General features: G+C 59.2%; 3 protein-coding genes across 3 annotated transcripts; 1 reads left to right on the top strand and 2 right to left on the bottom strand.

Moving 5' to 3' along the window:
• Positions 1 to 125: 125 nt before the first annotated feature.
• GFY (golgi associated olfactory signaling regulator) lies at positions 126 to 4,091 on the top strand. The gene is made up of 4 exons (XM_072607380.1): positions 126 to 249; positions 1,321 to 2,338; positions 2,790 to 2,963; positions 3,705 to 4,091. The coding sequence occupies exons 2-4, from the start codon at positions 1,342 to 1,344 to the stop codon at positions 3,905 to 3,907; spliced, it is 1,374 nt and encodes a 457-aa protein (XP_072463481.1). The 5' UTR covers positions 126 to 249; positions 1,321 to 1,341; the 3' UTR covers positions 3,908 to 4,091.
• Positions 4,092 to 4,222: 131 nt separating this feature from the next.
• Positions 4,223 to 13,506, bottom strand: SLC17A7 (solute carrier family 17 member 7). Its single transcript, XM_072607379.1, has 12 exons — positions 13,122 to 13,506; positions 9,601 to 9,862; positions 8,708 to 8,826; positions 8,466 to 8,580; positions 8,177 to 8,264; positions 7,881 to 7,967; positions 7,626 to 7,768; positions 7,182 to 7,331; positions 6,783 to 6,915; positions 6,484 to 6,594; positions 6,260 to 6,387; positions 4,223 to 5,775 (listed from the first exon to the last, which is right to left on the bottom strand). The coding sequence occupies exons 1-12, from the start codon at positions 13,181 to 13,183 to the stop codon at positions 5,422 to 5,424; spliced, it is 1,752 nt and encodes a 583-aa protein (XP_072463480.1). The 5' UTR covers positions 13,184 to 13,506; the 3' UTR covers positions 4,223 to 5,421.
• Positions 13,507 to 17,060: 3,554 nt separating this feature from the next.
• PPP1R15A (protein phosphatase 1 regulatory subunit 15A) lies at positions 17,061 to 22,343 on the bottom strand. The gene is made up of 3 exons (XM_072607402.1): positions 22,106 to 22,343; positions 18,090 to 19,613; positions 17,061 to 17,553 (listed from the first exon to the last, which is right to left on the bottom strand). Exons 1-3 carry the CDS (start codon positions 22,172 to 22,174, stop codon positions 17,296 to 17,298), a joined length of 1,851 nt encoding a protein of 616 aa, XP_072463503.1. The 5' UTR covers positions 22,175 to 22,343; the 3' UTR covers positions 17,061 to 17,295.
• Between the last annotated feature and the right edge of the window lie 900 nt (positions 22,344 to 23,243).

Genomic DNA, 23,243 nt, shown 5'->3' on the forward strand with positions numbered 1-23,243 from the left:
CCAGGGAGCCTTGCCCGCCCCCTTCCGAGCTCTGTCCCTTTAAGAGCAGGCCCAGTCGCCTGGCACCCGGGTTCTCAAGGGAAGGACAGTGAGGTGCCTCACCCCCTCCCCAAGGCCCCGCCTGCATCCTTGTCTCCGCAGCTCACCTGCCCGAGTTCAGTTTTCTACACCACCTGCTGCTGCTGCTGCTGCTGCTGCTGCTGCTGCTGCTGCTGCTGCTGCTGCTGCTGCTAAGGCCCTGACCCTCAGGTAAGGACCCTGCACCCAAACACTCGAGGCCGCCCCAATCAGGAACCCAGGAGCTCTGTTTCCTCCCACCTCACTCCAACGCAGTCCACTTCCCACCCAGATAACGCACTGATCCTGGCTCGCCTCTCCCCCACCTCCTTCTCATAAGGGATCCCCACCAAGTAACAGGTGTCCGAGTGGCTCAGGTTCCGCCTCAGAACCCCTCCGGTGCCCAGGAGCTTCCCAAATCAAGTACCCAGTAGTACAGACCGTTGTCCTCTCCTCGTGAAGGGATCATGGGATCATAGAAAGATCCCTAAGGGATCTTAGATGCCACTACCAATAGATTTTATTGATGAGGAAACTGACCCTCAGAGAGGCTGAAATGACCAAGGTCACACAGGAAGAAAAGATGTGGCCGAGCCAGCATTTGAAACCCAGCTCCCGGAATTCCAAACGCTACTCTTTGCACCCTGTTCCCAGTCCAGGTCACTCCACCCCCACCCCAGGCAGGAGTTTGACGCCCCACTCCCCCTCGCTTTCTGGTGCACAGGCTTCCCCTCCCCCCAACCTCCGCCTCTAGGGGACCTCGCATCTTCTTCCATAGCGGGTCTCCGAGCAACTTGGATTGTAAACAAGTGAAAGCCGGTGGTGTCCCTCGGGGTATGGGGGCAATGAGGGAGGGCAGTTGACCACCAGTTCCCTGCTTCGGCTCTCCGGATCTGATTGAGAAGGCGCAGACAGTAATCAGGGTCGAGGACTGGGGAGCTAGGAGACATCCCCTAACCCTCTCGCCCCTCCAGACCTCGCCCTTCGGGGACCAACACGACTCAGGGAAGGAGGCGGACTACGAATCCCATGATGCTCGGCACTCCAGTCCCTTCGGGTTGCGAGCTCTGGTGCCCAGGAGCCCCCTGGGAGTTGTAGTCCAGCCTCACCCTTCCCCTCTGGATAACGTGCTGGTCCCCCGCGGAGGTGCACTGGAGCTGGAGGGAGGAAATGGGAACCTGAGGACCAACGGGAGTAACTGAGGGTGGGGGCAGCCCCGGGTGTGGCGCCAGCTCCAGGAGTTCGCCAATTTCGCCCGCATAGGTGAGGCGCAGTTGGTGCACCATGAGATCGCTGTGGCTTTTCGTCTTCCTATTCCTCCATCTGAGCTCCCCAGTTTCCGAGGCGGCCCCCGCAGCTACGCCACCTCCGGAGCCCTCGAAGCAGTACAACGCAGAGGGCGGCGTGGTCCCTGGAGCGACTTCCCCTCCAGAGACCCCAGCCCCGACCCCCCAGCAGTCCGAATGGATCCCTTCCCAAACTTCCCAGCCAGAATCCTACGAAAGCCCGGGCCCAGCTTCTCCTGGGGTTGGACAGTTAGAATCTCTGAAGGTCCTTGCCTCAATGCCGCCAGCGCCTTCCCAACCAGAATCACACGCAACCGAGAGCCCTAGTGCCCCTGAGATTTTACAGCCAGAGCCCCACGCTTCTGACTTCTCAGCTGTACACCTAGAAGAATCCCAGGCCACTCCCAGTCCTGACCTCTCCGAGACTTCCCGATCTGAACCCCGAGGGTCCTCCAACCTTCCTCTGAAAACTCCCTCCCCAGAATCTCCCAGTGTCCCGCAGTATGAGCCCTCAGAGCCTGTCCATGCAGCTCCTGGCACCCCCAGCTCTGAACCCCCGGGACATATGCAATCCGAATCTCCTGGGACCATTATCCCTGACCCCCCAGAGACTCCCCATCTAGAATCTTCCCCGGTTTTTCAGTCTGAAAGCCCAGAAACACCCCACCCAGAATCCTCCGCCACCCCCAGCCCCACCCCGCCAGAAATGTCCCATATGGCATCGTCTGCCGCCTCCAGCACCAGCTCCCCGGAAACTCCTTACTTAGAATATTCCATGACTTCCCACTCTGGGTCCCCCGAGACTCCCTACCAAGCATCCCATCAATCAGATCCCCAACCCTCTAATGGTCCTCAGAACTCATTCCCTGCAGCCTCCAGGCTCCTGGAACCTCCACCTCCCCCTGATCCACCAGCTCGGCCTAGGCCTCTTCAGCGGCGACGTGGGAGCGACACTGTGAATACCATCATCGTAGTAGAGAGAGTTCAGGAGACTGGTGAGACTCAGTTTGGGGCCGGGAGGCCCTGAGAGTGGAGAGACAGGGCGATGGCTGGGTCAGCTCTGTGACCAGGAAGGGGATAGAGTGTGAGGAGAGAGAGCACTATCTGGATCAGCCCACCCCAGAGCGGGGATTCGGAATGGACTGTAAATGGGCAGAGAAAGAGATGCTTAGGTTAACTTTGGTCCAGGAGGTGATGGACCAGAGAAGCGAATGGTGTGGGTCATCTTAGGTCCGGGGGTTGAGGAACAGGAAGCCTGTGGCCCTGAGAAAGGTGACTATCTATGTTAACTTAGGACCAAGGACTGGGGACGGAGATACAAAACATCTGGGATGCTCGGGGCGCCAGGGTTGGGAGAGGGGACGTCTGGGTCCACTAGAAGCCCCAGGTCTGTGGGTCTGGAGAATTCGCTTGCTGAGCCTCCCTCCCAACCCGGGTTCCCTGCAGGTGTGACCCTAGTGGGTAGATCTCGCGGCGCGGGAGGCGGGGCTTTGTGCCTCTTCCTGGCTGGGGCTGGGCTCCTACTCGGAGTTTTCCTGCTCCTTTGGTGTTTATACCGCCGGGCTGCACGTTCTAGACCCTTTGGACACCACCGGCTGCCGAACGACAGCGATGAGCCAGGTGAGCGCAAGCCCCGCCTCCTCACCTAGGCCCCCAGCCCACATCCCACTTAAGCCCTGCCCACATTGTTCCAGGGGCCAGACTCCTCCTCTCTCCCTCTTCTCTTCATTAAAAGGGTCCAAAGGCCCCATTCAGTTTCCTTGCTCTTCTTTGGGAGGAGAAGGAAAGAGGCACCACAAGCCGTCAGAGGGCTTCAGTAAGACCAGTAGGGGAGGGGAGCGACAGCACCAGCTTCATAGTCGTCGGGAGTCATTTTCTTGTAGCGGAAAGTTAGATTTGGAGTCAGGCTCCGGGTTCGAGTCCTGTGTATCCTGTCATTTCTCTTTTGGGCACTTCAGACTTTCTTTTCTGACCTGTTTCCTTAATGTGTAAAATGAGGGAAACAGCCTAATAAGCTCTGCTACCTTCTCCAGCTCTAAGATTCTGGGTGTGTTTGGTAGTTGGAGGGGAGGGGGTGGAGACAGTAGTGGTGGTGGATAATGAATGTCCTTAGACAAGAACTGGCTTTGATAGCAGAAGACTCATGTCCTGGCTTAGGTCGTTTCCTTCCCCAGGGACCTTGGGCAAATGACTCGGCTTCCATTCGGAGTTTCAGTTTCCTCATCAGTACCATGGGCTGGGGTGGGGGATGGAACTCAGTTTCTAAAGGCAGCTCCCTCCACACACATACCCACTTCCGCAGGCAAGTGGGAATGGGAAAAGGGACGAGCTGAACTCACCTACCCCTAATGTCTCCCAAAGCTCTCCACCTGCACTCCCCGAAGGATCCTTATGACCTCCACTTTTACGCCCCGGACTTGTGGGTTCCCTCCCACATTGCCACCAAGCAGCCACCGAGCACGCCCCCTCTGCCTCCCAAGCTGCCCCCGCCCCCGGGCCGAAGCTCGTCGCCGCTGCGCCTGGAGCCGCTCTCCCCTGCTGCTCTGCCCAACAACTTTGTGTGAGCCTGAGATTAGCCGAGAGAGGGTCCCCCGGGGGCTGGGGGCCCCGAACACTGGCTACTACCCAGCATGCTTTGCTCTTGTAGGCCTGAAATGGGGCGGGGGGAGGGGGGAGAGTCTGAGATGCTTTGGCTTCCGTTCCTGGGGACCCCACTGACTCGGAATTAAAAAGGTCCCCATAACTGGTCCCACTCTCGTCTTTCTAACCCTCACTGAATGACGTGGTCAATGAGGGGGCTGAGGGGAGGGTCTGAGGACGCTGGGAAGAGGTTATCGAAGGAAGCTGGAGGTCCAGATATCTGGGGCCACACCTAGGTGTACATTGACACGACAGTATTTTATTTTGACCAGACCTGGCACACACTCACACATTCACAAAGTGGCCCCTCCATCCTCACCCCAGTCGGGGTCCTTCGGGACCATAGTCAGCCTTGGGCTAGGAAAGGCAGGGACTCGTCTGTAAGTCCCTCCTGCCCAGAAGGCCTTGTAAATAAGTTTGGGAGACCACAGCGAAGGCCCCTGAGCTGGAGGGTGGAGGCCGGGGAGGAATAAAGTGCAAGGACTAAGGAAGCCTCAGACCTTCTGTGAACCCGACTGCCAAGGGCCCCCTCAGCTGGAGAGGTTGGCTAGAGGGGCCAGGATTGGGGGAAGAGACTGGAGCTCAACTCAAAACTGCCTTCTGGGGAGTCCGGAGGACCTGGAAACCACCATTAAAAAATCCGAGAAGTCCTCATTTTGGTTTTTGTTTGTAAGGAAACTCTAAAACCACAACTGATGGAGCGCTAAGGGTTTTTCTATGAGAGCCTGAGGATTGAAGGGGTCTAGGTTGCAGTTTCAAAATCTCCTCTTACCATTGAAAGGGGGATGGGGGGCTTTAAACCTGGCATCTGTTTAGTGCTGTAGCAGAAGTGAGCCCTAAGAAACAGCTGGGGAAAGAAAGTAGGGGCGTTGCTCTCTGACAGAAACGCTGGTGAGAATCAATCCCTGGAATAGATTGGGAGCCGGGAGAAAGAATGGGCGGGGCTTCAGCCTCAGCCTCTCCTGTGATTGGCAAAGAGGGAGGAAACTGAATCTCCTGGAGGAGGGATTTTGAAACTCACATGAAAGGCCTTTGATTCCAAGGTTTGGACTGAAAACTCTTTGAAGATAGAGATGCTGAGAGCGTCCTTTGGAGTGTTTCGGGGGGACGGTCTAGAAACCCCTGGGAAACTGAGGGAGGCTTTCGGGTGTCCCCTGAGAAGGACTACCCTGACACCCACAGTCAAGACTGTTAGGATCAGTTGACTGGGAAGGGAAGGATATGCTAGGGAACCTTATTACTGAAGCTGTGGGAGGCTCATAAACCCACAAAGGCAAAGGGGAAGGGGGTGCTTTGAGAACCAGGAGGTCTCTGGGCATCCTGGAAACTGCCAGTCTGCAGCCCTGCAGAAACATCGAAGTGGGATTTGGGGTAACTGGGTGACTTGAACCACTGGGAATGGAGTCCTGGGGCCCTAGACAGCATTGGGATGGGAATGTCAGTAGTCCCTCGGGGTTGGGGGCCAGGTGGGTGGGGCAGGACTTCTCCCGGTGGCCCCATAGGAGGGTGGGGGCCCAGGACCCAGCGCAGGGCCTGGTCCAGGGGGGGCTCCTGGTGCGGCGGGCTCCCCAGAGGCAGCAACGTAGGAGAAGGCAGGGTCATCTGGGCCATCGCTCTCATCACTACTGGCTGCTAGCTGATCATGCTGGACAAGACCGGACTTCTCTTCGCTCAGCTCCTCGGGCTCCGCCCAAGGCTGCTTCTCCCCGGAGGCGAAGATGCCATAGAACAAAACTCCCCCATAGTGCACCAGGGAAGCGATGAGGAACACCGACTGCCACTCCTCCCGGGTCTGCCGTTGGGATGCAGGCGGGGAGGAAGGCATGGAGAGGGAGCCAGAGACAGGAACAGGGAGAGATATGAGGAAGACAGGAGACGAAAAGGAGGAATGTAGGGGAAAAGGAGAGGGAGAAATATGGGGGGAGGGAGAGAAAGAGAGGAAAGAAAGACAGGGATGGGGGAGAGGAGAGGGAGGAATGGGAGGGAGATGGGCAAATAGCAGAGAGAGAGAGAGAGAGAAGGAGCAGATATCAGCAGAGACAGACTCGGGAGAGGGGAAGAGACAGGTAAAGGGGCAGGGGAAAGGCACAAAAAGGGGAGAGATAGAGAGAGCAAAGCAGGAAATTTGGAGAAACAGGTTTCCAAAAACACGGAAATAGAGAAAGTGGGAAAAGAAAGAGCCAGTGAGATTCCAAGAGAAATAGAACCAAGAGAACCAAGGAGAACCTGAGGAGGCTGTGGATAAGCGGCAGGTGCGGTGGGGACTGGGCCCTTACCTTGTGTTTGGTCATGGCCCCCACGATGATGGGACACACCATGCCGCTGAGGGTACCTACGCCGTTGGAGATGCCCATGAGGATGCTGGCATAGCGCGGGGCGATGTCCAAGTGGTTCACGTTGAAGCCTGGGAGCGGCCAGAGCCTCCTGAGACACTGCCCAGCTTGGCAGTTACTCCCTCGTTACTCCCCTCCCCCAGACCTAGCCCGACCTTAGGCCTCACCCGAGATGGCGAAGCCGCTGAAGCCCACCGCCAAGACCAAGAAGGAGATGGCTACGCCCTTGGAGTGAGAGTAGCCGACGACCAGGAGCAATGTGGCCTCCATACCGAAGCCTGTGAGGACCCAGGAGTCCTGGCTATCCCCTCCGGAACCCAGGCGTGCCCACCCTAGCCCCACCCCCTCGAGAACCCAGAGGTCAGAGGAACGGGAAGAAGGCCCCTTTCCAAGTCTTGCCTCCCCCTGCCCACGTATCATGGACTCCACCTCCAAGCCTTTTCAGCTGCCCCAGAACACTTCTCACCCCCACAATTCATCATCTTGCGAACATTGGTGGTGGACATGATGTGTCGGCTTCTCAGAAAGTCAGCGATCTGGCCCCCGATGGGGACTACTATAGTCATCACCAGATGAGGGAGCGCGGACACCAGGCCCACCTGTGGGGTGGGGAAGGGGAGAGGAAGGGAGCCTGTTGGATCTGTTTCCAGGCCCCGCCCCCTCTCTGCACAGGTCCAGCAGAGCCTCCAGGACCTCCCCTCCCACTCAGGTGCTCGATTGGTTCCCTTTCTACTCTCCTTTTCCTGCCTTTGGCATTCCCCGCTCCCTCCCCGAGCCCATTCCGAGGTAAGGTCTCTTCTTCCCCTTCGACTACTGCCCCGTCGGGGACGGCCAGGAGCAAGGTGGGACGGTGCAGGGGGCCCACCTTGCTGATCTCAAACCCGAAGACCTCCTCAAAATAGGCAGGCTGAGAAATCAGCAGCAAGTAGAACGTCCAGCTCCGACAGAAATTGGCTACGATGATGGCGTAGACGGGCATGGACGTGAAGAAGCGACGCCACGGCGTGCTGAATTTCTGTGGGCCAGAAAAGCTTCATGGAAGGCGAAGTGGACCCGTGTACACGGGACGCTGCCCCTCATCCTCCACTCCAGTTCCTGAGGACTCACCCCTCGCCCTGCTCCGGCACCCTGGGCCCTTTCTCCTCCCTCGTTCCACGTCCCGGCCCTGGGAACTCAGGCACCTTCCCACTCTCCGCTTGGGTCCTAGGTGACACGCCCCCCCCCATGCCTCTGGGTGGCAGGCGTCTTCCCTTTTCCTTTCCAAAGCCCCACCCCTGGGTCCCCGAGTCCCTGGGCACCCCAGGCTGACCACAAGCGGGTTCATGAGTCGGGCACTCTCGCCGATCGCGTCCTCAATGTACTTGCGCTCCTCCTCTGAGATGCTCGGGTGCTGGGCCGGAGACTCGTAGGACACAAGGAGCCAGAAGAGGTACCAGAAGATCCCAAAGCTTCCTGGGGGCCGGGGGTGAGAGGGCACGTGAGACAGAGAGGGCTAAGGTTCGGCTGCCTGTCTGAGCCTCACACCCAGGCCTCCCCACAGCGGCCCCCCCGGCTCCCCACTCACCATATACGTAGAACACGGAGCTCCATCCCGAGTACTGGACCAGGACTCCGGCGAGAGGCATGGCCACCACAGCCCCAGCGTAGGAGCCTACGGGACAGCGCCGGGAGCTAGGAACCAACCTGGAGGACCAGTGCCAGTCCTGCCCCTACGGGGATGCCAGGATGCCCTTCCCCCAGACCCCGCCCCTACGGGAATCTAGGCACCGGATACCTGACCCCTACCAGGGTCAAATGCTCCCTCCTCCAGCCCCGCACCCCCTCGGATCCCCTCCTCCTCCCCCTGCCCCCTGCTCTCACCACAAAAGGCTGTGGTTGCCAGACGGCTGCGCTCCAGGGGCGGGGCCCACTTACTCCAAATCCCGTGGCAGGCTGGGTACGTGACACCCTGAAAGGAAACGGGGGTCACAAGGGTTGGGGTCAGGGATTGGGGTGGAGCTTAGCTTGGAGGGGCGGTGCTAGAAAGGAGGGGCGGAGGACTCGCTAAAGGGACTGCGCTGAGAGAGTGGGACCGAGAAAGGCTAGTTCTCAGAGAAAGGGGCGGGGTTGGAAGCGGGGCCGGGATCGAAGAAGTGGGATGAACTCGCACCTCCACCAGTCCCTGCAGGATTCGCACAAAGATAACGCAGCCGTAATGGACTCGGGCAGCGGAGGGGATCAGCATGTTGAGGGTGGACGTGGCCACTATGGCGAAGCCGAAGACCCTGACGGGAGGAGAGAGGCGTGGCGGGGATGAGCCAGGCCCCGCCCCCGAGCAGCTCTTCACCGCCCCCTAGACTTATGCCCCCCCTTCCCTGCTGATGCACCCTACTCTCTCAGTGCCGCCCCCACCTGTTGGCCGCAAACTTCTGGCAGATGAAGCCCCCGGGAATCTGGGTGACGATGTAGCCCCAGAAGAAGGAACCGTGGATGAGGCCCACGGTTTCAGGGTCCCAGCTGAACTGGGCTTTCTGTACAGGGCACAGAAGAGAACCCCCCCCCCATTAGCAGGGAGCCAGTGATTATCTCTAGATCCAGACTCCAATCAGCGGTTTTAGGGTTTTGGGGGTTTTTTTTGGTTCATTCCTTTAGCTTTCCACAGCATTGTTCTGGGCGCTGGAATCTCTGGGTCTCTGTGTGAGTCTCAGTCTCTTTCTCTCTCCCTCTCAGCCCCCGAAGCCTTAAGACTGCCACTCCACATCTCCCAATCTCTGACAATCCATTATTGTACTTTGAATTAGTTTTGGTTTTTTGAATTTCCCAGATACTAGGTGTCCCTGAGTATCCCTATGTGTGTCTCCCTGCATGGGTTTCCTCGTCGTCGAGTACCTATTTCCTCCATCTGTCCGTCACCTGTCTCTGTCTACCCGGGTTCCTGATTTTCACTGCGTCTTATTCCCTGTCTCTGCTTCCCAGGGTTTCTGAGTCTCGGGTTTCCACTGCCCTGCGCCTTCCCATCCTTGTGTCTCGGTGTCTCGCTAGCTGTCTGAGCCTGGATGGGTGTTCCAGTCTCGGGGTCGGTCTCTCTACTGTTTGAGTCTCTGCGAGTCTCTGAGTCTCCAGTTGTCTGACTCTTTCTGGGTCTCTCAAGCTGGGTCTCTCAAGTCTCTGAGGCTCGGGGTGTCTCTGACTCTGATTCTTCCTGCCCCGCGTTCCTCGCACTCTAGGCCTGCCTTAGCTACAGAGGCCTGAGTGGAGCTGGAGTGCAGAGGACAACCGCGAGCAGGGGCGGGGCGGGGGCTTACCTGTACGGTCACGTGGCCACCCTTGTGCACTGTGCTGTTGTTCACCATAGACACGATGGCCACACCCAGGTTGCAGCGGATGCCGAAACTGATGCAGAAACCCAGACCGCTCATGACGGCGATGACGTAGCGACGGGGGAGCCCCCAGCACGTGCAATCTAGTACAGGCCGCGGCCGCCCTGCAGCCCCGCCAGAAGCCACCGGCCGGCCCTCCGCGCTCAATTCTAGAGTCTCAGCGCCCTCCTGCCGTTTTTCCAGGAGCCTGGGCCGTGGAAGGCGAAGCTGTTGTCGAGGGCTCTCTTTCGGGGACCCAGGCGTTCTGTCACCTGGCCCTGGCCTCTCCAGGAATCCCCTAACCCCCTCCGGGAGACCGGCATCCCTCTTCCTTCAGCCCCGCTCCTTCGGACCCAGGCTTCCCTTCCTTCCCACTCCCCCTTGGGGCCCAGGTACGTCGTCCCCCACTCCCTGCCCTCTTGAGATCTCAGCAGTCCTATCCGTCGGGTCAGAAAAAGGCCCAGGCAGGAATTCTGTGGTGGCCAAGTCCCCTGGCAGACCCGCACGTTCGTTCCCCCAGCTTCCTCGGAGCCCCTAGAACAGGCCCCGAATACGTGAGGTGGGAACGGGGGAGGGGTTGGTGAGGCATGGGCGGGGGGAAGGGAGCTGGAGGCCCGGCCGCCTAGGTCCCAGCGGCCTCCGCGCTCGCACACACACATTCCCAGAAATGTACTCAACAGCTCAAGGTGTGAAGGAGGCTGGCGGGAAGGTGTCGCAGGAACAGCTGTTTCTCGGCTGGGGCTGATAAATAGATCTTCCTACCTCTGCTCTTTGCTCAAAGCCGACCCCTAATCTGATCACGTGGGGTCGCGGACCCTCACCCTACTCTCAGTTGCCCCCGGGGCCCCTGGTGTCTGAGTCCATCCTGGGGGGTTATCATAGAAACAGATGGGGCGCTCCTGTGAACGGGGGCGGACTGTGAGCCGGGGATGACGATTGTATGAGTTGGCCCAAAGACAGAGACACAGGGATTCAGAGAGACAGAGACATTGAGAGAGGGAGAGAGTCAGAGTGGGGGAGACAACCAGAGGGGAAGAAAGTCGAGGACGGCCCGCAGAGGGAATGGGCAGAGACTGCAGGTGTGGAAGAGACTGGGGCAAGAGCCAGAGCCAGAGAGACAAGACAGAGATGGAGAGGGAGGAGGGAAGGGAGCTGAGCCAGGAGAGGAGCTGAGAACAGATGGAGCCCGAGAGAGACGGGGGAGGAAGAGAGAGCTAAAGAGACACTGAGAAAGAGGGAACGGCCAGACCGGCTGGGGTGGGGGAGAGAACACGGGCAGGGACCCAGGCCCCCTACGGGGGAGGGACACGCAGAGGAGGGATCCACGGAGAAGGGGGTAGAGACAGAAGAAGGGGGTGCCGAGAAGCAGAGGTGCTGAGCCGGTGAGCTGCAGAGATACAGAGACTATGGAAGAGACACAGAGTTAAAGGGAGAGGCAAAGGAACCGAAGAGACAAGGAGAGATAGGAGAGAGACAAAGAAGGGAGGGGGGCAAAGGGAGGAGCAAGTAGACTGAGGAAAAGGCAGACTGAGAAACAGAGGAGCAGAGACCAAGAGAAGAAGGGGAAGAATTTCAGAGCAAAGTTGGAGAACAGAAATGTTGATGGATGTGGGGGCAGAGAGACAATGAGAGGGATAGAGGGAAGGCAGACAAGGGAATGAAGGGGGAGATTGAGAGATGCGCATCCAGAAGGGAATGGCAAAGGATACTGAGGGACCCAGGCAGTCTCAGTACCACCTCAGGGGCCCCGTGTGGCCTCCACTATCACCGACTCCTACTCCTATCTGGGCCTCAGTTTCCTTCTCTACACAGTAGGAACAAGAAGCAATTCTCTCACTAGGGCTGCCCCATCTTCAGCCTTTCAATGGGCCCTCTACCAACTGAGGGATGGGGCAGAGAGGGTCAGGGAATATCCAAGGTCATCCACCAGGGGCAGGTGGGAACCCAGGTCTCCTAGTTTCCAGCTCAAAGGCATCAGTCCCAAATTATTGTTGAGTGTCGGGTTCCGGCTGCGGTGGTTCATCGATCGTCCACCGCCGCCAGCGGCGGCCTGAGGGGGGGCTAGGGGGCTGCGGCTCCTCTCAGCTTCTCTTGGTTTCACATTTCAGCCCCAGCTCCACCTGAGAGACATCTCTTTTTCTGAGATCTGCTCCTCTGCCTCCCTCGCCCACACACTTCCCTCAAGGTTCTCCCCAGGCGAGCCAGGCTGCCCTCTGCTTTCTCTAAGGGCCTCATCCCTGGAAGGTGAGGGGGAAAGGTCAGGTGTCTGGGCATCCCTAGTGCCTCTCACCACATCCTCACCACTCAAAGACTAGAGATGGGCAAAAACGGAACCAATGACCCACCACACACATCTAGATAGGGCAGAAGAGAACTCAGAGGAGAACAGAGACCCTAACTGAGACATGTAGAGGAGAGCGATGAGCCAGAAATGGAGATGGACTGAGATGAAGATTCAGCGCGATTGACCCCCAGGGAGAGAATGAAAAACACTCAGAGACAGAGAACACCCAGGCCTGGAGAGAAGGAGACTCAGAGACCACAGTCAGGGAGGAAGACCCAGGTGGGGAGTATTTAAGAGGTTCCCTTCTCTTGCCCTCCTGGGGCCCTGCAGGGAGATGGGGGCTGCATTTCTCTTTTCTTCTTCACACTGGAATATTTTGAGCTGAGTGTGAAAGGAGGTGAGAAGGAAGGAGGGGTAGGGATATGAGTGTTTGATGGGGGGGGGGAGGTCAAGGTCACAGCAGCCTCCCCATCCCTCTGATCCAGTCTAGCAGAACAGAGGTTAGACTACAACGGGACTGGAGGACTAGTTGCTCCAGACAGACCAGAGGAGTCCCAGGTCAGCCCCAGCCTCTCCTGGGGGAAGTCCTTCCTTAAACGTATGCTAAACTCCTGGACTCGGTCCTCCCCGCGCCTTCCTCTGCCCTCCAACTCCCACTGCCTCAGGAACCTAAGCATCAGGCTGGTGCCTCAGCCCCTTCTGGGCTTAACCCCCCTCAAGGACACATGGATCTTCCTACCCCACCCTCTGCAATCCGCTTTAGCTTTGGATTAAAGGGAGGGGCCGAGGGGGACCGAGACATACAGAGATATACAGAGCAGTCTTGCCAGGGAGATAGGTTGAGGGAGAAAGGAGGAACTCCAAGAGGTGAGAAAAGGCAGGAGATGGGAGAGGAAGAGATAGGGAGGAAGGCCCTCAGCCCACCAGACAGTCACGGAGAGATGGGGAAAAGAGATACAGGAGATGGAAGAGATAGAGAAGGAGGAAAAGACGGAGGGGGAGAAAGACTGAAATGGGAGACAGCAAGGGAAGGGAGAGGTGGGAACCCAGATGGGGAAACGAGAACAGGGAGGGAAAAAGATGCAGACAGAGACCGAGACAGTGCGAGATAAGCAGAGGCAAGAGCCTCAGTGAGCGCGCTGTCCAAGGGGCCCGGGCGGTTCTACCACGGGCGCTCACTCACCGGTGGAGGCGGCCCAGGGCGCGGCCCGCCAGCTTCCGAAACTCATCCTGCCGGAACTCCATGGCTCCGGCTCCCCTGACTCGGCCCGGCCCGGCCCGGCCCGGCCCGGCCCAGCCCGGCCCCCGCTGCCCCCGCCCGGCTCCTGCTCGGGCTCCAGCTCCGGCTCCGCTGCCGGGGGATGTGGACGCCCCTGCCAGAGCCCCAACGGCAGGGAGGGAGGGAGGCGGGGCTGTCCAAGACTCCTCCCCCGCCCGCCCGAGCTGCCACCAGTCCCTGAGTGAGCGAAGGCCGAGCCCCGCCCTATGAGGGACCCTGGAGTTGGGCGCTATCTTGAAAGACGCCCCTAGTCTGAGGTGCCTGTGAGGGACCCTCGTCCAATTCCCTGGGGCCGCGTCCTCTGAGGGATCCCAGCATCATTGGCCCCTAGCCTTTGAGTCAGGGTCCCCCCTCCATTTGAAACCCCACCCCCTGGACTCTGGTAGAAGTCCCCAGCCCCGCCCCCTGTAGACCCGGGCCTCCGAGACCCACACTCTTCCCCCAAGATGGGCCCCCAAGATTCTGAGAAGCAATCCCAGGAGTTTGAAGGCCCCCTGGCTGCTAAAACACTTCTGTACAATCCCTCAACCCAGCCCTCAGAGGGAGGGCTTTCAGTCGGTGAGACCCTAATTTCTGTTAATCCTCTGAAGGACCGTGGGAGATGAAGACCAGGCCATTACCTTCTGAGGTAGCCAGAACTAGTGAACGCCCCGCCTGAGAAACCCCCACCCTCTGAGGGACTCCCAGCGCCGACAACTCTAACTAACCCTCACAAGGTGCTCCGAATCCTTTCTTTGAATGGACTTCGGAGTCTGACCCGCTCTGTTCCCTGGAGCCTGAGATAACCGGGCTCCCCCACCCCGCTCCTAGAAGTATCTCCCGGAGGCCGAGGTCTCCGGCTTTTGAGGGACCCCCGGCCCAGGAAAGATCGGAACCCAAAGCCTAGACCCAACCCTCGGAGGGAGTCCGGAGTTCGTGCCATTCTTGAAGGAGGCGGGCTTTCGAAGAACTCGGAGACCCGTCCCCGCCCACCAAGACATCCTGGCTGGCCCCACTGTCTGCGAGACCCTAGATCAACCCGCTTGATGGGTGGAGCGACCCTCTCTCTCCCACTTGGAGCCCCCAGGAGCTTGGTCGATTCTGCTTCATGTGGGATCACAGCTCCAGGCTTCCGCGCCGTCTCCTGACAGACCTTGCGGTCTGAACTCCGAGCGTCCACAGCACTTATTGGCCATAGCGTCGGAGTCCTAAACCTAATCCCTCAAGGGACCCAGAAATCTGGCCCCTACCGGCACAGGAACTCTAGTAAACCTCCTCAAATCCCCGCCCCTAATTAAGGCACCGCCTCTGCACTATATATAGACCTCAACACCTCCCTAAGGGAAAGCCGGACGCCTGAGTTCAGCCCTCACCCTTAACCCTCCCCTCCAGTCACCGCCTAGCCAACTGGCCTAATGCGCTTGGGAATTAAATATGTATGAACTTGTCTGTAGCTCTCGCCTCAGGGTGGGGATGGGGAGCGCGACACGTGTGGGGTGAACTCTCTAGGTCAGATCCAACCAAACCTTACAGGAGCATCCTCTCAGACCTCCCTCCCTTCCCAAGTTCTCTGTCTCCCCAGGAACTCGTCTCTGTGTCTAATACCTCCACTTCTATAGCCGAATCTGCCTCTGGACTCTGTCTCTCTGGACTTCCCATTGTCTCTCAGAGTGGAGCCCCGCCTCTCAAGGCTCTGTCTTTTGTCTCTTTCTTTCTATTGCTGTCTCTGTCCGATCTGTCTCTCTCCTGTCAGTCTCTCGCCCATATCTGTCTCTCTCCACCTCTCTCTTCCATATGTTTAGAGGCAGTTTAGGAGTCTCAGTGGGTAGAACCCTAAACTCCGGAGGATCTGAACTCAGATGCGACTTCAGACACTTACTTAAACTGTGCGACGGTGAGCAACTCGCAACCCCTGTCTTCCTCAGTTTCCTCAACTGTAAAATGAGGATAATAACAACGCCTACTTCTCAAGGTTGTTGAGAAGATCACATAAGATAATTTACCACAGTGCCTGCCACACAGTAGGCGCTCAATAAAGACTTACTTCCTGTCTTTGGTCCACATATCTGCCCAAGCAGTCCTCAAACTGTGCCCCTGGAGCCGTCACCGGCACAATTCCGGACAGGGAAGAAGAGGACCCAAGCGCCACCCGGCGCTTAGGTCCGAGGGCTAAGGAGACTGGGAACCGCGTGGGTTTCTGAAAGGAAAGAACTGAAGGCAATCCCTTAAGCGAAGAGTTTGGGGGAGGACGCCTCCGAGGTTAAGGGCCCGAGGAGGATACTTCGGCCTGAGGGACTCCTGAGTCCCAGAGGCACGAGCGCTAAGGATGAGGAGAAGCCTGGACCAGGCAGGCTCCGGGCAGGTGCTGTGCGGAAATGGGGGTTGGGCACAGCAGATGGCTAAGGGGAGGAGGGGAGAGAGGGAAGCTGACCGCAGCCACTGCCATCCTCTACTCCATCTTATGCCTTTGCCATGGAGACAGGAAAGGGGAAAGGAACCCAGGGCGGCAGCTCCGCCCCACAGGCTCCCTTTCGGCGCTGACTCAGGAGTGGCCAGCCTCTTTCCCCACAAACCTGTGGCGTGCACCTCCCGGGAGCACCTAGGCGGACTACAGCTCCCAGCAGCCCTCGAGGCCAAAACAAGGGCTCTCTCCGCAAAATCGGCCCAGGGCGCTTCTGGGAGTTGTAGTCCTAGCCTTTGCCGAACGCCGCGGAAACACCGAAGGACTCCCAATTGTCGGAGTCTCTCGGTAAGGTTGCAGCCCAGCCATATCTGGGAGTCAAGAGTCCCTCCAGCTACCCACTTCTCCAGGGCCCGGGCGGTTTAACGGAGAGAGGAGGAAGACGGCTTGAGCATCCTCAGTGTTTGGGACAGCCAGCCTTTCCACAGCCTGCTACCCAGAAGCTGCCTAGTACAATGGCCTGCCTGGTTTTACTTGAGAGGAAACTGAGGCCCAGAGACGGGGAGCGATTGGCCCCAGGTTATACAGCTGTCTGATGCAAACCCAGACCTCTGGCCCCAAACCCATTGTTTTCTTGGCTCTGTCACGGTCTTGGGGTCATTGTGTCTTCAGCTGTGAGCACTACATTAATAAACTGCAGTACCCTAAAACAGGCCATCAGAAGGGGGAAGGGTCTTGAGATCGATCAGTTCGTGAGGATTAGCTGATGGAAATAGAAACAGTTGGCCAGGAGAAAGGAAGCTCAGGGACCATATACTGGAGGTTCCTGTGGAAGAGATTAGGTATTTTTGTGTGCTCCAAAGGCTTGGAGGGGCTGCAGAAGGGAAGGGAGCCAGAGGGATTTGCAGAGACCATACATACAAGCTGGGTGTTTGGGGGGAGTTCCTAGTGAGTACAAGATACTGTTGGAGGAGTCAGCTGGGGTCCAGCAGGTATTGTGGAGAGGGGATCCTGGTTCTACTAAAAGTGTTTAGTGGAGGACCTAAAGAACCTCTGTCTGGGGTCTCTTTCAAGTGTGTGCTCCTATGAGGCCAGCCCTCTCCCCTCCCCAGCCCCCAATGACCAATTCAGAGTTCCAATTTTAAGTGGGCCATTTATCATGGACATATGGTCACAAATCTCTTCTCCAAAACCTAGGGGATAAAGCAAATGAAGGACCATCAGAGGATGTGTCCTGGGACCCAGCTCCAGGCACCAAACTAGAAAGCTGAGGAGATCCAATCTCTAGGGAACCCCCAAGTCCTCACCCAACCCTGGCCCCAAAGCCAACCTGCCTGTGGCCCAGTTCTTCATTTCCACCAGCTGGACTCCCTTGGAGGTTTGAGTTTTGGGGAAAAGTGATCAGAGATGGAGACCCCAGAGATTGGTGAAATTTTTAATAAAAGAAATAAAGAAAATTCAAGTATGTTCAACAAATCTTTATTAAAAGTATACTATGTGAGGCATCAGGGATAAAACAAGGGTAACCAATTAGCCCTGACTTCCTGGAATTAACTCATAACCCATAAGTCCTCAAGAAGGCTCTGCACACATATACCACCCGCCTACTGACAGGCAGGGAAGGGGGAGAGAAGGCTGAGCAAGGCCTGGATCCGGGCTTCTTTCTAGGGTTCTAAGCCTAGGCTGATTTAGAATGAGTTATGGGCTGGGGTAGGGGCCCTCCCCACCCTGGGAAGAAGACTGAGGGGAAATGGTCAATGCTTGGAGACGCATCCAAGCTCGGGCCCGCGCAGCAGGGCACAGGCAAGGGCCCAGGTGGGCTTCGGCCTGGGTGATACGACGAGCGAAGCGGCTCCGATCACGTGCCAGCTGCTCCCATGGACCCCGGCGGGCAGCACGGGCGGGCCCAGCCCATACCGCCAGGAGATGAAGGCCCACGGTGCTGGAGAATCGGACCTGGAAGGAGGCAGCCAGAGGATGGCGTGAGTGAGGCAGATACAGTGGGCTCCAGACAGCCCTTCATGCCCCCTCCCCACCCACCCCCTCCTCTGCTTAACTAGTTTTGCAAGGTACTAGTCCTCAGGTCTCTTTCGCATGGTTTTGGGGGAATGACAAAAGTAAAGGGGGAGGGGAAAGGAACCGTGTTTATTAGGCACCTACTATGTACCAAGCATTGGTCTAAGCCCCTTTACAAATTTTTAGTAAATAAAGCAGCCTCAGCACCTGCATCTGAATTTCACTTGCATCCACCTTCTGCTAAACTCATATGACATAGAGAGCCTGAATGGCCAAGGGACCCATCACTGGCCCCAGAATCACAAGGACCTGGTTTCAAATCCCATTAAGTTGTGTGGCCCAGGGCAAGTCCTTAACCTCCCTGGGCCTCCATGTCTCCCTTGAGCTGGACTGAAACAAATCTGTGATGCTGTAGCTAGCTCTGACCTGCCTGGCTACCATCTACCCAGCCTCCCCTGTGAAGGGTGGGTCCTCACCTTCCTGCCTGGAGGGGACTCTGGCTCTGGCTCCACAGGGGTCCGTCGGGGCCTCAGGCGCTTCTTCAGTCTCTGGGGTAGCTGGGGTGAGGGCCAGGGGGATGGCTGCTCAGCCCCAGGCACAAAGATGGAAACACGGAAGACCTGCAGCCCTGGGCCTGCCCTGCACACAGCTCCTTCAGCATCTTCTTGGTCATCATTCTCCTCTCCAGGTCTGCAGGCCCAGGCCCTGAGCAGGGGGCTGGTGAGCACAGGAGGAGGGGGCTGGTTGGCTGCTCCCCCCTCCCCATCAGATACATCATCCTCATCCTCATCCTCATCATCACCTTCATCCTCTCCAGGTCTATAGGCCCAGGCCCTGAGCAGGGGGCTGGTGAGCACAGGAGGAGGGGGCTGGTTGGCTGCTCCCTCCTCCCCATCAGATACATCTTCCTCATCCTCATCACCTTCATCCTCTCCAGGTCTGTAGGCCCAGGCCCTGAGGAGGGGGCTGGTGAGCACAGGAGGAGGGGGCTGGTTGGCTGCTCCCCCCTCCCCATCAGATACATCATCCTCATCATCATCATCACTTTCATCCTCTCCAGGTCTGTAGGCCCAGGCCCTGAGCAGGGGGCTGGTGAGCATAGGAGGAGGGGGCTGGTTGGCTGCTCCCTCCTCCCCATCAGATACATCTTCCTCATCCTCATCACCTTCATCCTCTCCAGGTCTGTAGGCCCAGGCCCTGAGCAGGGGGCTGGTGAGCATAGGAGAAGGGGGCTGGTTGGCTGCTCCCTCCTCCCCATCAGATACATCTTCCTCATCCTCATCACCTTCATCCTCTCCAGGTCTGTAGGCCCAGGCCCTGAGCAGGGGGCTGGTGAGCACAGGATGAGGCTGGCTGCTGGATCCTCCTTTGCCATCACCTTCTTCAGCTCCCCCAATTCCCCTCTCCTCTGCCTCTTCTCTGAGCTGCCAGGCCAAAGGCCAGAGCCCCTGAGGGCAGCTGTCCACAAGGGAAGGGAGGCTTTGCTCAGCCTCAGGCATTATCTCATCTCCCACCCCTTCTCCTTCTTCATTCTCATTCCCCTTGTTCTCTCCAGGCATGAGGATGCCTCTCGCTGCTTGCTCCCTGTCTTGCCCATCATCTCGTTGGACCAGACCTGTGGGCCTATTTCCAGGCTCTTCTCTCCTGGATGCTCCATCATGGACCTTCTGTTCTCCAGACTCAAGGTCTGCTGGGCCTTCAGCCACTCCTTGGTCACCCTCTTTCCTCACTTGTCCAACCCAGTTCTGGAGGCTAGAGCTGGCCTGAGCTCTTCTGACTTCAGGCCAAGGTCCTGGGGCCTGATTGAAGGGGCCCTCTTCTTCCTCAGTTCTAGCTTCAGGGTTCACATCCTTTGCTTCTCCTCTAGGCTTGGGCTGGAGTCCCACATTCCATAGTTGGGACCAGGTCCAGGCCAAAAGTAACTGAATGTCAGAAAAAAGGCTGCCCCTGAAGGAAGCTCCCAGGGAGATGCCAGTACTATGTCCCAGGTCAGAGTTGGGCTGCAAAAGAAGGCACCAAACAGGCTAAATTAGACTTCCCTTGGCATGAGTCACAGGACAGAAACAGAAAGCCAAGCATTTGGCCAACCCAGACTTCCAATCCTGACTATTCTCCTTAAGGTCCCATTCCTTGTGGCCCTAAGCACTTTTAACCAGTTACCCTTCACCTACCCTAGAGTTTTGGATTTTTTTTTAAAGGCTAGTCTTAACCCCAAATCACTCTGGCTCTCCTATCTTTGTAAGATATCTTGGGGTATACAGGCTACATTTCTTTCTTCAGGACCATGCCTTTAACCCAAATCATTCTGGCTTTTCACCGATTGGCCAACAGTAGGTTCCAAGCCAAACCCCACTTAGTCATTGTTTGAACTCTGATTGACTCAGAGTGAATGTAAAAATAGGAATTGTTTCTATTTTGGCCAGAAACTCTGAGGGTCTTCTCCTTCTACTTCGATTTTTTTCTTTTTGGCCTAGGTTCTTTGTCTCATTTTTGTTTACCTAGCCCTCATCACTAGATGGATGTTGCCTCAGTCAAACTGAGACTTGCAAAAGACCAAGGTTTCCTACCACATCCTGGGCCATCTCCGTCACCCTAATGACTTAAATCAGTTCACTTGCATGTCATGGCATCACCTCCCTGATGTCATGGTCCTCTTCAAGAACGAGGAACAAGCACCAACTACCTCACCTAGACCTGTGTGCTTTACCCGGGCGTTTCTAGCCTCTGAGAGCCTCAAGCACCACTTACAAGGCAGTGGAGGCTCAGCGGCTGCAGTCAGGAAGACCCAGGTTTAAATCCAGCCTCCAGCAGCCTACTGGCTGTGAGACTTTGGACAAGTCACATAACCTCTGTTTGCTGTAAAATGAGAATAAGAGCACTTCTCAGAATTGTGACCGTACCTATAGAGCACTTAGGACAGTACCTGGCATCCAGCACACATTAATAATATTTAACCTTTTCCTTCCTGCCTGCCCTCCCTGCTGGGAGTTCTCCTTGCTCACCTTGAGGATCCAAGGGCCCCCTGGACCCTTCTGGTCCTCATCTTCTCAGAGAGCCCCCCGTTCCCTCTCCGTTCTGAAGTTCCCAGCTCCCTATCCCCTAATGCCCCTGCCCCCGTCCAGTCCTGTCCCCTCAGAGGTCCCAAACCCCTTTCCTGCACTATACCGTCCCCTGAGGAGTCTTGTCCCTCCCCTCGGGGTCCAGGCGCCCCCTCCCGTCCCTCCCCTCGGGGTCCAGGCGCCCCCTCCCGTCCCGCCCCTCGGGGCCCCGGCTCCCTTTCCGGTCCGTCCCGCCCCCTCGGGGTCCAGGCGCCCCCTCCCGTCCCTCCCCTCGGGGTCCAGGCGCCCCCTCCCGTCCCGCCCCTCGGGGCCCCGGCTCCCTTTCCGGTCCGTCCCGCCCCCTCGGGGTCCAGGCGCCCCCTCCCGTCCCTCCCCTCGGGGTCCAGGCGCCCCCTCCCGTCCCGCCCCTCGGGGCCCCGGCTCCCTTTCCGGTCCGTCCCGTCCCCTCGGGGCCCCGGCTCCCTTTCCGGTCCGTCCCGCCCCCTCGGGGTCCAGGCGCCCCCTCCCGTCCCTCCCCTCAGGGTCCAGGCGCCCCCTCCCGTCCCGCCCCCTCGGGGTCCAGGCGCCCCCTCCCGTCCCTCCCCTCGGGGTCCAGGCGCCCCCTCCCGTCCCGCCCCCTCGGGGTCCAGGCGCCCCCTCCCGTCCCGCCCCTCGGGGCCCCGGCTCCCTTTCCGGTCCGTCCCGCCCCCTCGGGGTCCAGGCGCCCCCTCCCGTCCCGCCCCCTCGGGGTCCAGGCGCCCCCTCCCGTCCCGCCCCTCGGGGCCCCGGCTCCCTTTCCGGTCCGTCCCGCCCCCTCGGGGTCCAGGCGCCCCCTCCCGTCCCGCCCCCTCGGGGTCCAGGCGCCCCCTCCCGTCCCGCCCCTCGGGGCCCCGGCTCCCTTTCCGGTCCGTCCCGCCCCCTCGGGGTCCAGGCGCCCCCTCCCGTCCCGCCCCCTCGGGGTCCAGGCGCCCCCTCCCGTCCCGCCCCCTCGGGGTCCAGGCGCCCCCTCCCGTCCCGCCCCCTCGGGGTCCAGGCGCCCCCTCCCGTCCCGCCCCTCGGGGCCCCGGCTCCCTTTCCGGTCCGTCCCGCCCCCTCGGGGTCCAGGCGCCCCCTCCCGTCCCGCCCCCTCGGGGTCCAGGCGCCCCCTCCCGTCCCGCCCCCTCGGGGTCCAGGCGCCCCCTCCCGTCCCCGCCCCTCGGGGCCCCGGCTCCCTTTCCGGTCCGTCCCGCCCCCTCGGGGTCCAGGCGCCCCCTCCCGTCCCGCCCCCTCGGGGTCCAGGCGCCCCCTCCCGTCCCGCCCCCTCGGGGTCCAGGCGCCCCCTCCCGTCCCGCCCCTCGGGGCCCCGGCTCCCTTTCCGGTCCGTTCCGCCCCCTCGGGGTCCAGGCGCCCCCTCCCGTCCCGCCCCTCGGGGCCCCGGCTCCCTTTCCGGTCCGTCCCGTCCCCACGGGACTCACAGGGTCCGGGCTGCGCGTCATCCTGGGGGCAGCGAGGGCGTGCACGGGCATGGCGGTGTCCACAGGCATGGTGGTGTCCACGGGCACGGCGGAGGAGTCCACGGGCACGGCGGTGTCCACGGCGGGCTGGGGCTAGGGCTCATGTTGTCGGGGACCCCAAAGGCTCGGCGTCTGCGCTCGATGTCCGGCCAGAGCTCCGCGGTCTCTCTGTGTACTCCTGCTTCTCCGGTCAGGTTGGCTCTGAAATAAACACGGCTCCTCGGGTCCTTATATACGACGCGCTGACGTCACGGAGCGGAGTTTACCAACGTCAGGCAAGGGGGGGCGCGGGGGAAAACGAAGAACGCAAGGCTGCCACTCCCTCCCGAGCGGAGTTTCCTTAAGTGGAATCGCTCGGATCCCCTAGGGCTGACGTCATAGGAGGGGCGGGGCGATCAGGGAGCTCGATGACGTCATGGTCCCGTGCTCCGGGGATCCCGCGCCCAGGAGGTGATTCAGGGCTCTGGAACCTCCGAGAGCAGTCCGGAGCAGCCCCGCCCCGCCCGGCCATCCTCTGGATCGCGGCTCGGTCGCCTAGCCCCTTGTCACCCTCGTAGGGGATGAGCCTGCCGTCCCTGCCGCACCTGGGGCGGGGGGGCCTGAGCAGGCGGGTTCCCCTCCTAATCCCTCGGATCCCATTAATGTCACAGCACAGCGCCCAGCCTTCTGGCTGAACCTGTATAACCTCCTCCCCGAGTCGGTCAGTCAGTCAGTCAACAATCCTGGAGGACAGCCTGTCCAGGGCAACCTTCTGGTCAAGCCTTCTCCTGCACCCCGCCCCCAGCCCCCCTGCCCGTGCCAGCCGGGCTGCATGCTTCCTTTCAGCCAGCCTGGGGTCTGACTCCCCAGTCCTTTTACTCTCGGGGACCCAGGAGACTTGTGCGGAGCCCCTTGAGTCCCACCCAGACAGCTGTGGGGGCCGAGGAGCCTCGGGGTCAAGGGAGGGGAGGGGCCGGCCAGAGGGAGGGAAGAGCGTGGGTGGAGGAGTTGAGGAACAAGGGAGAGACACGGACCTACTGTAGAGAAAGGGAGAGGTCCAGAGAGCGGAGAGAGACCGAGGGAGACAGGAAGGTATGGGCAGGCTGATCCCGAAATCCAG

The sequence above is a fragment of the Notamacropus eugenii genome, chromosome 5, assembly GCF_028372415.1.
Source record: "Notamacropus eugenii isolate mMacEug1 chromosome 5, mMacEug1.pri_v2, whole genome shotgun sequence".
Lineage (NCBI taxonomy): Eukaryota > Metazoa > Chordata > Mammalia > Diprotodontia > Macropodidae > Notamacropus > Notamacropus eugenii.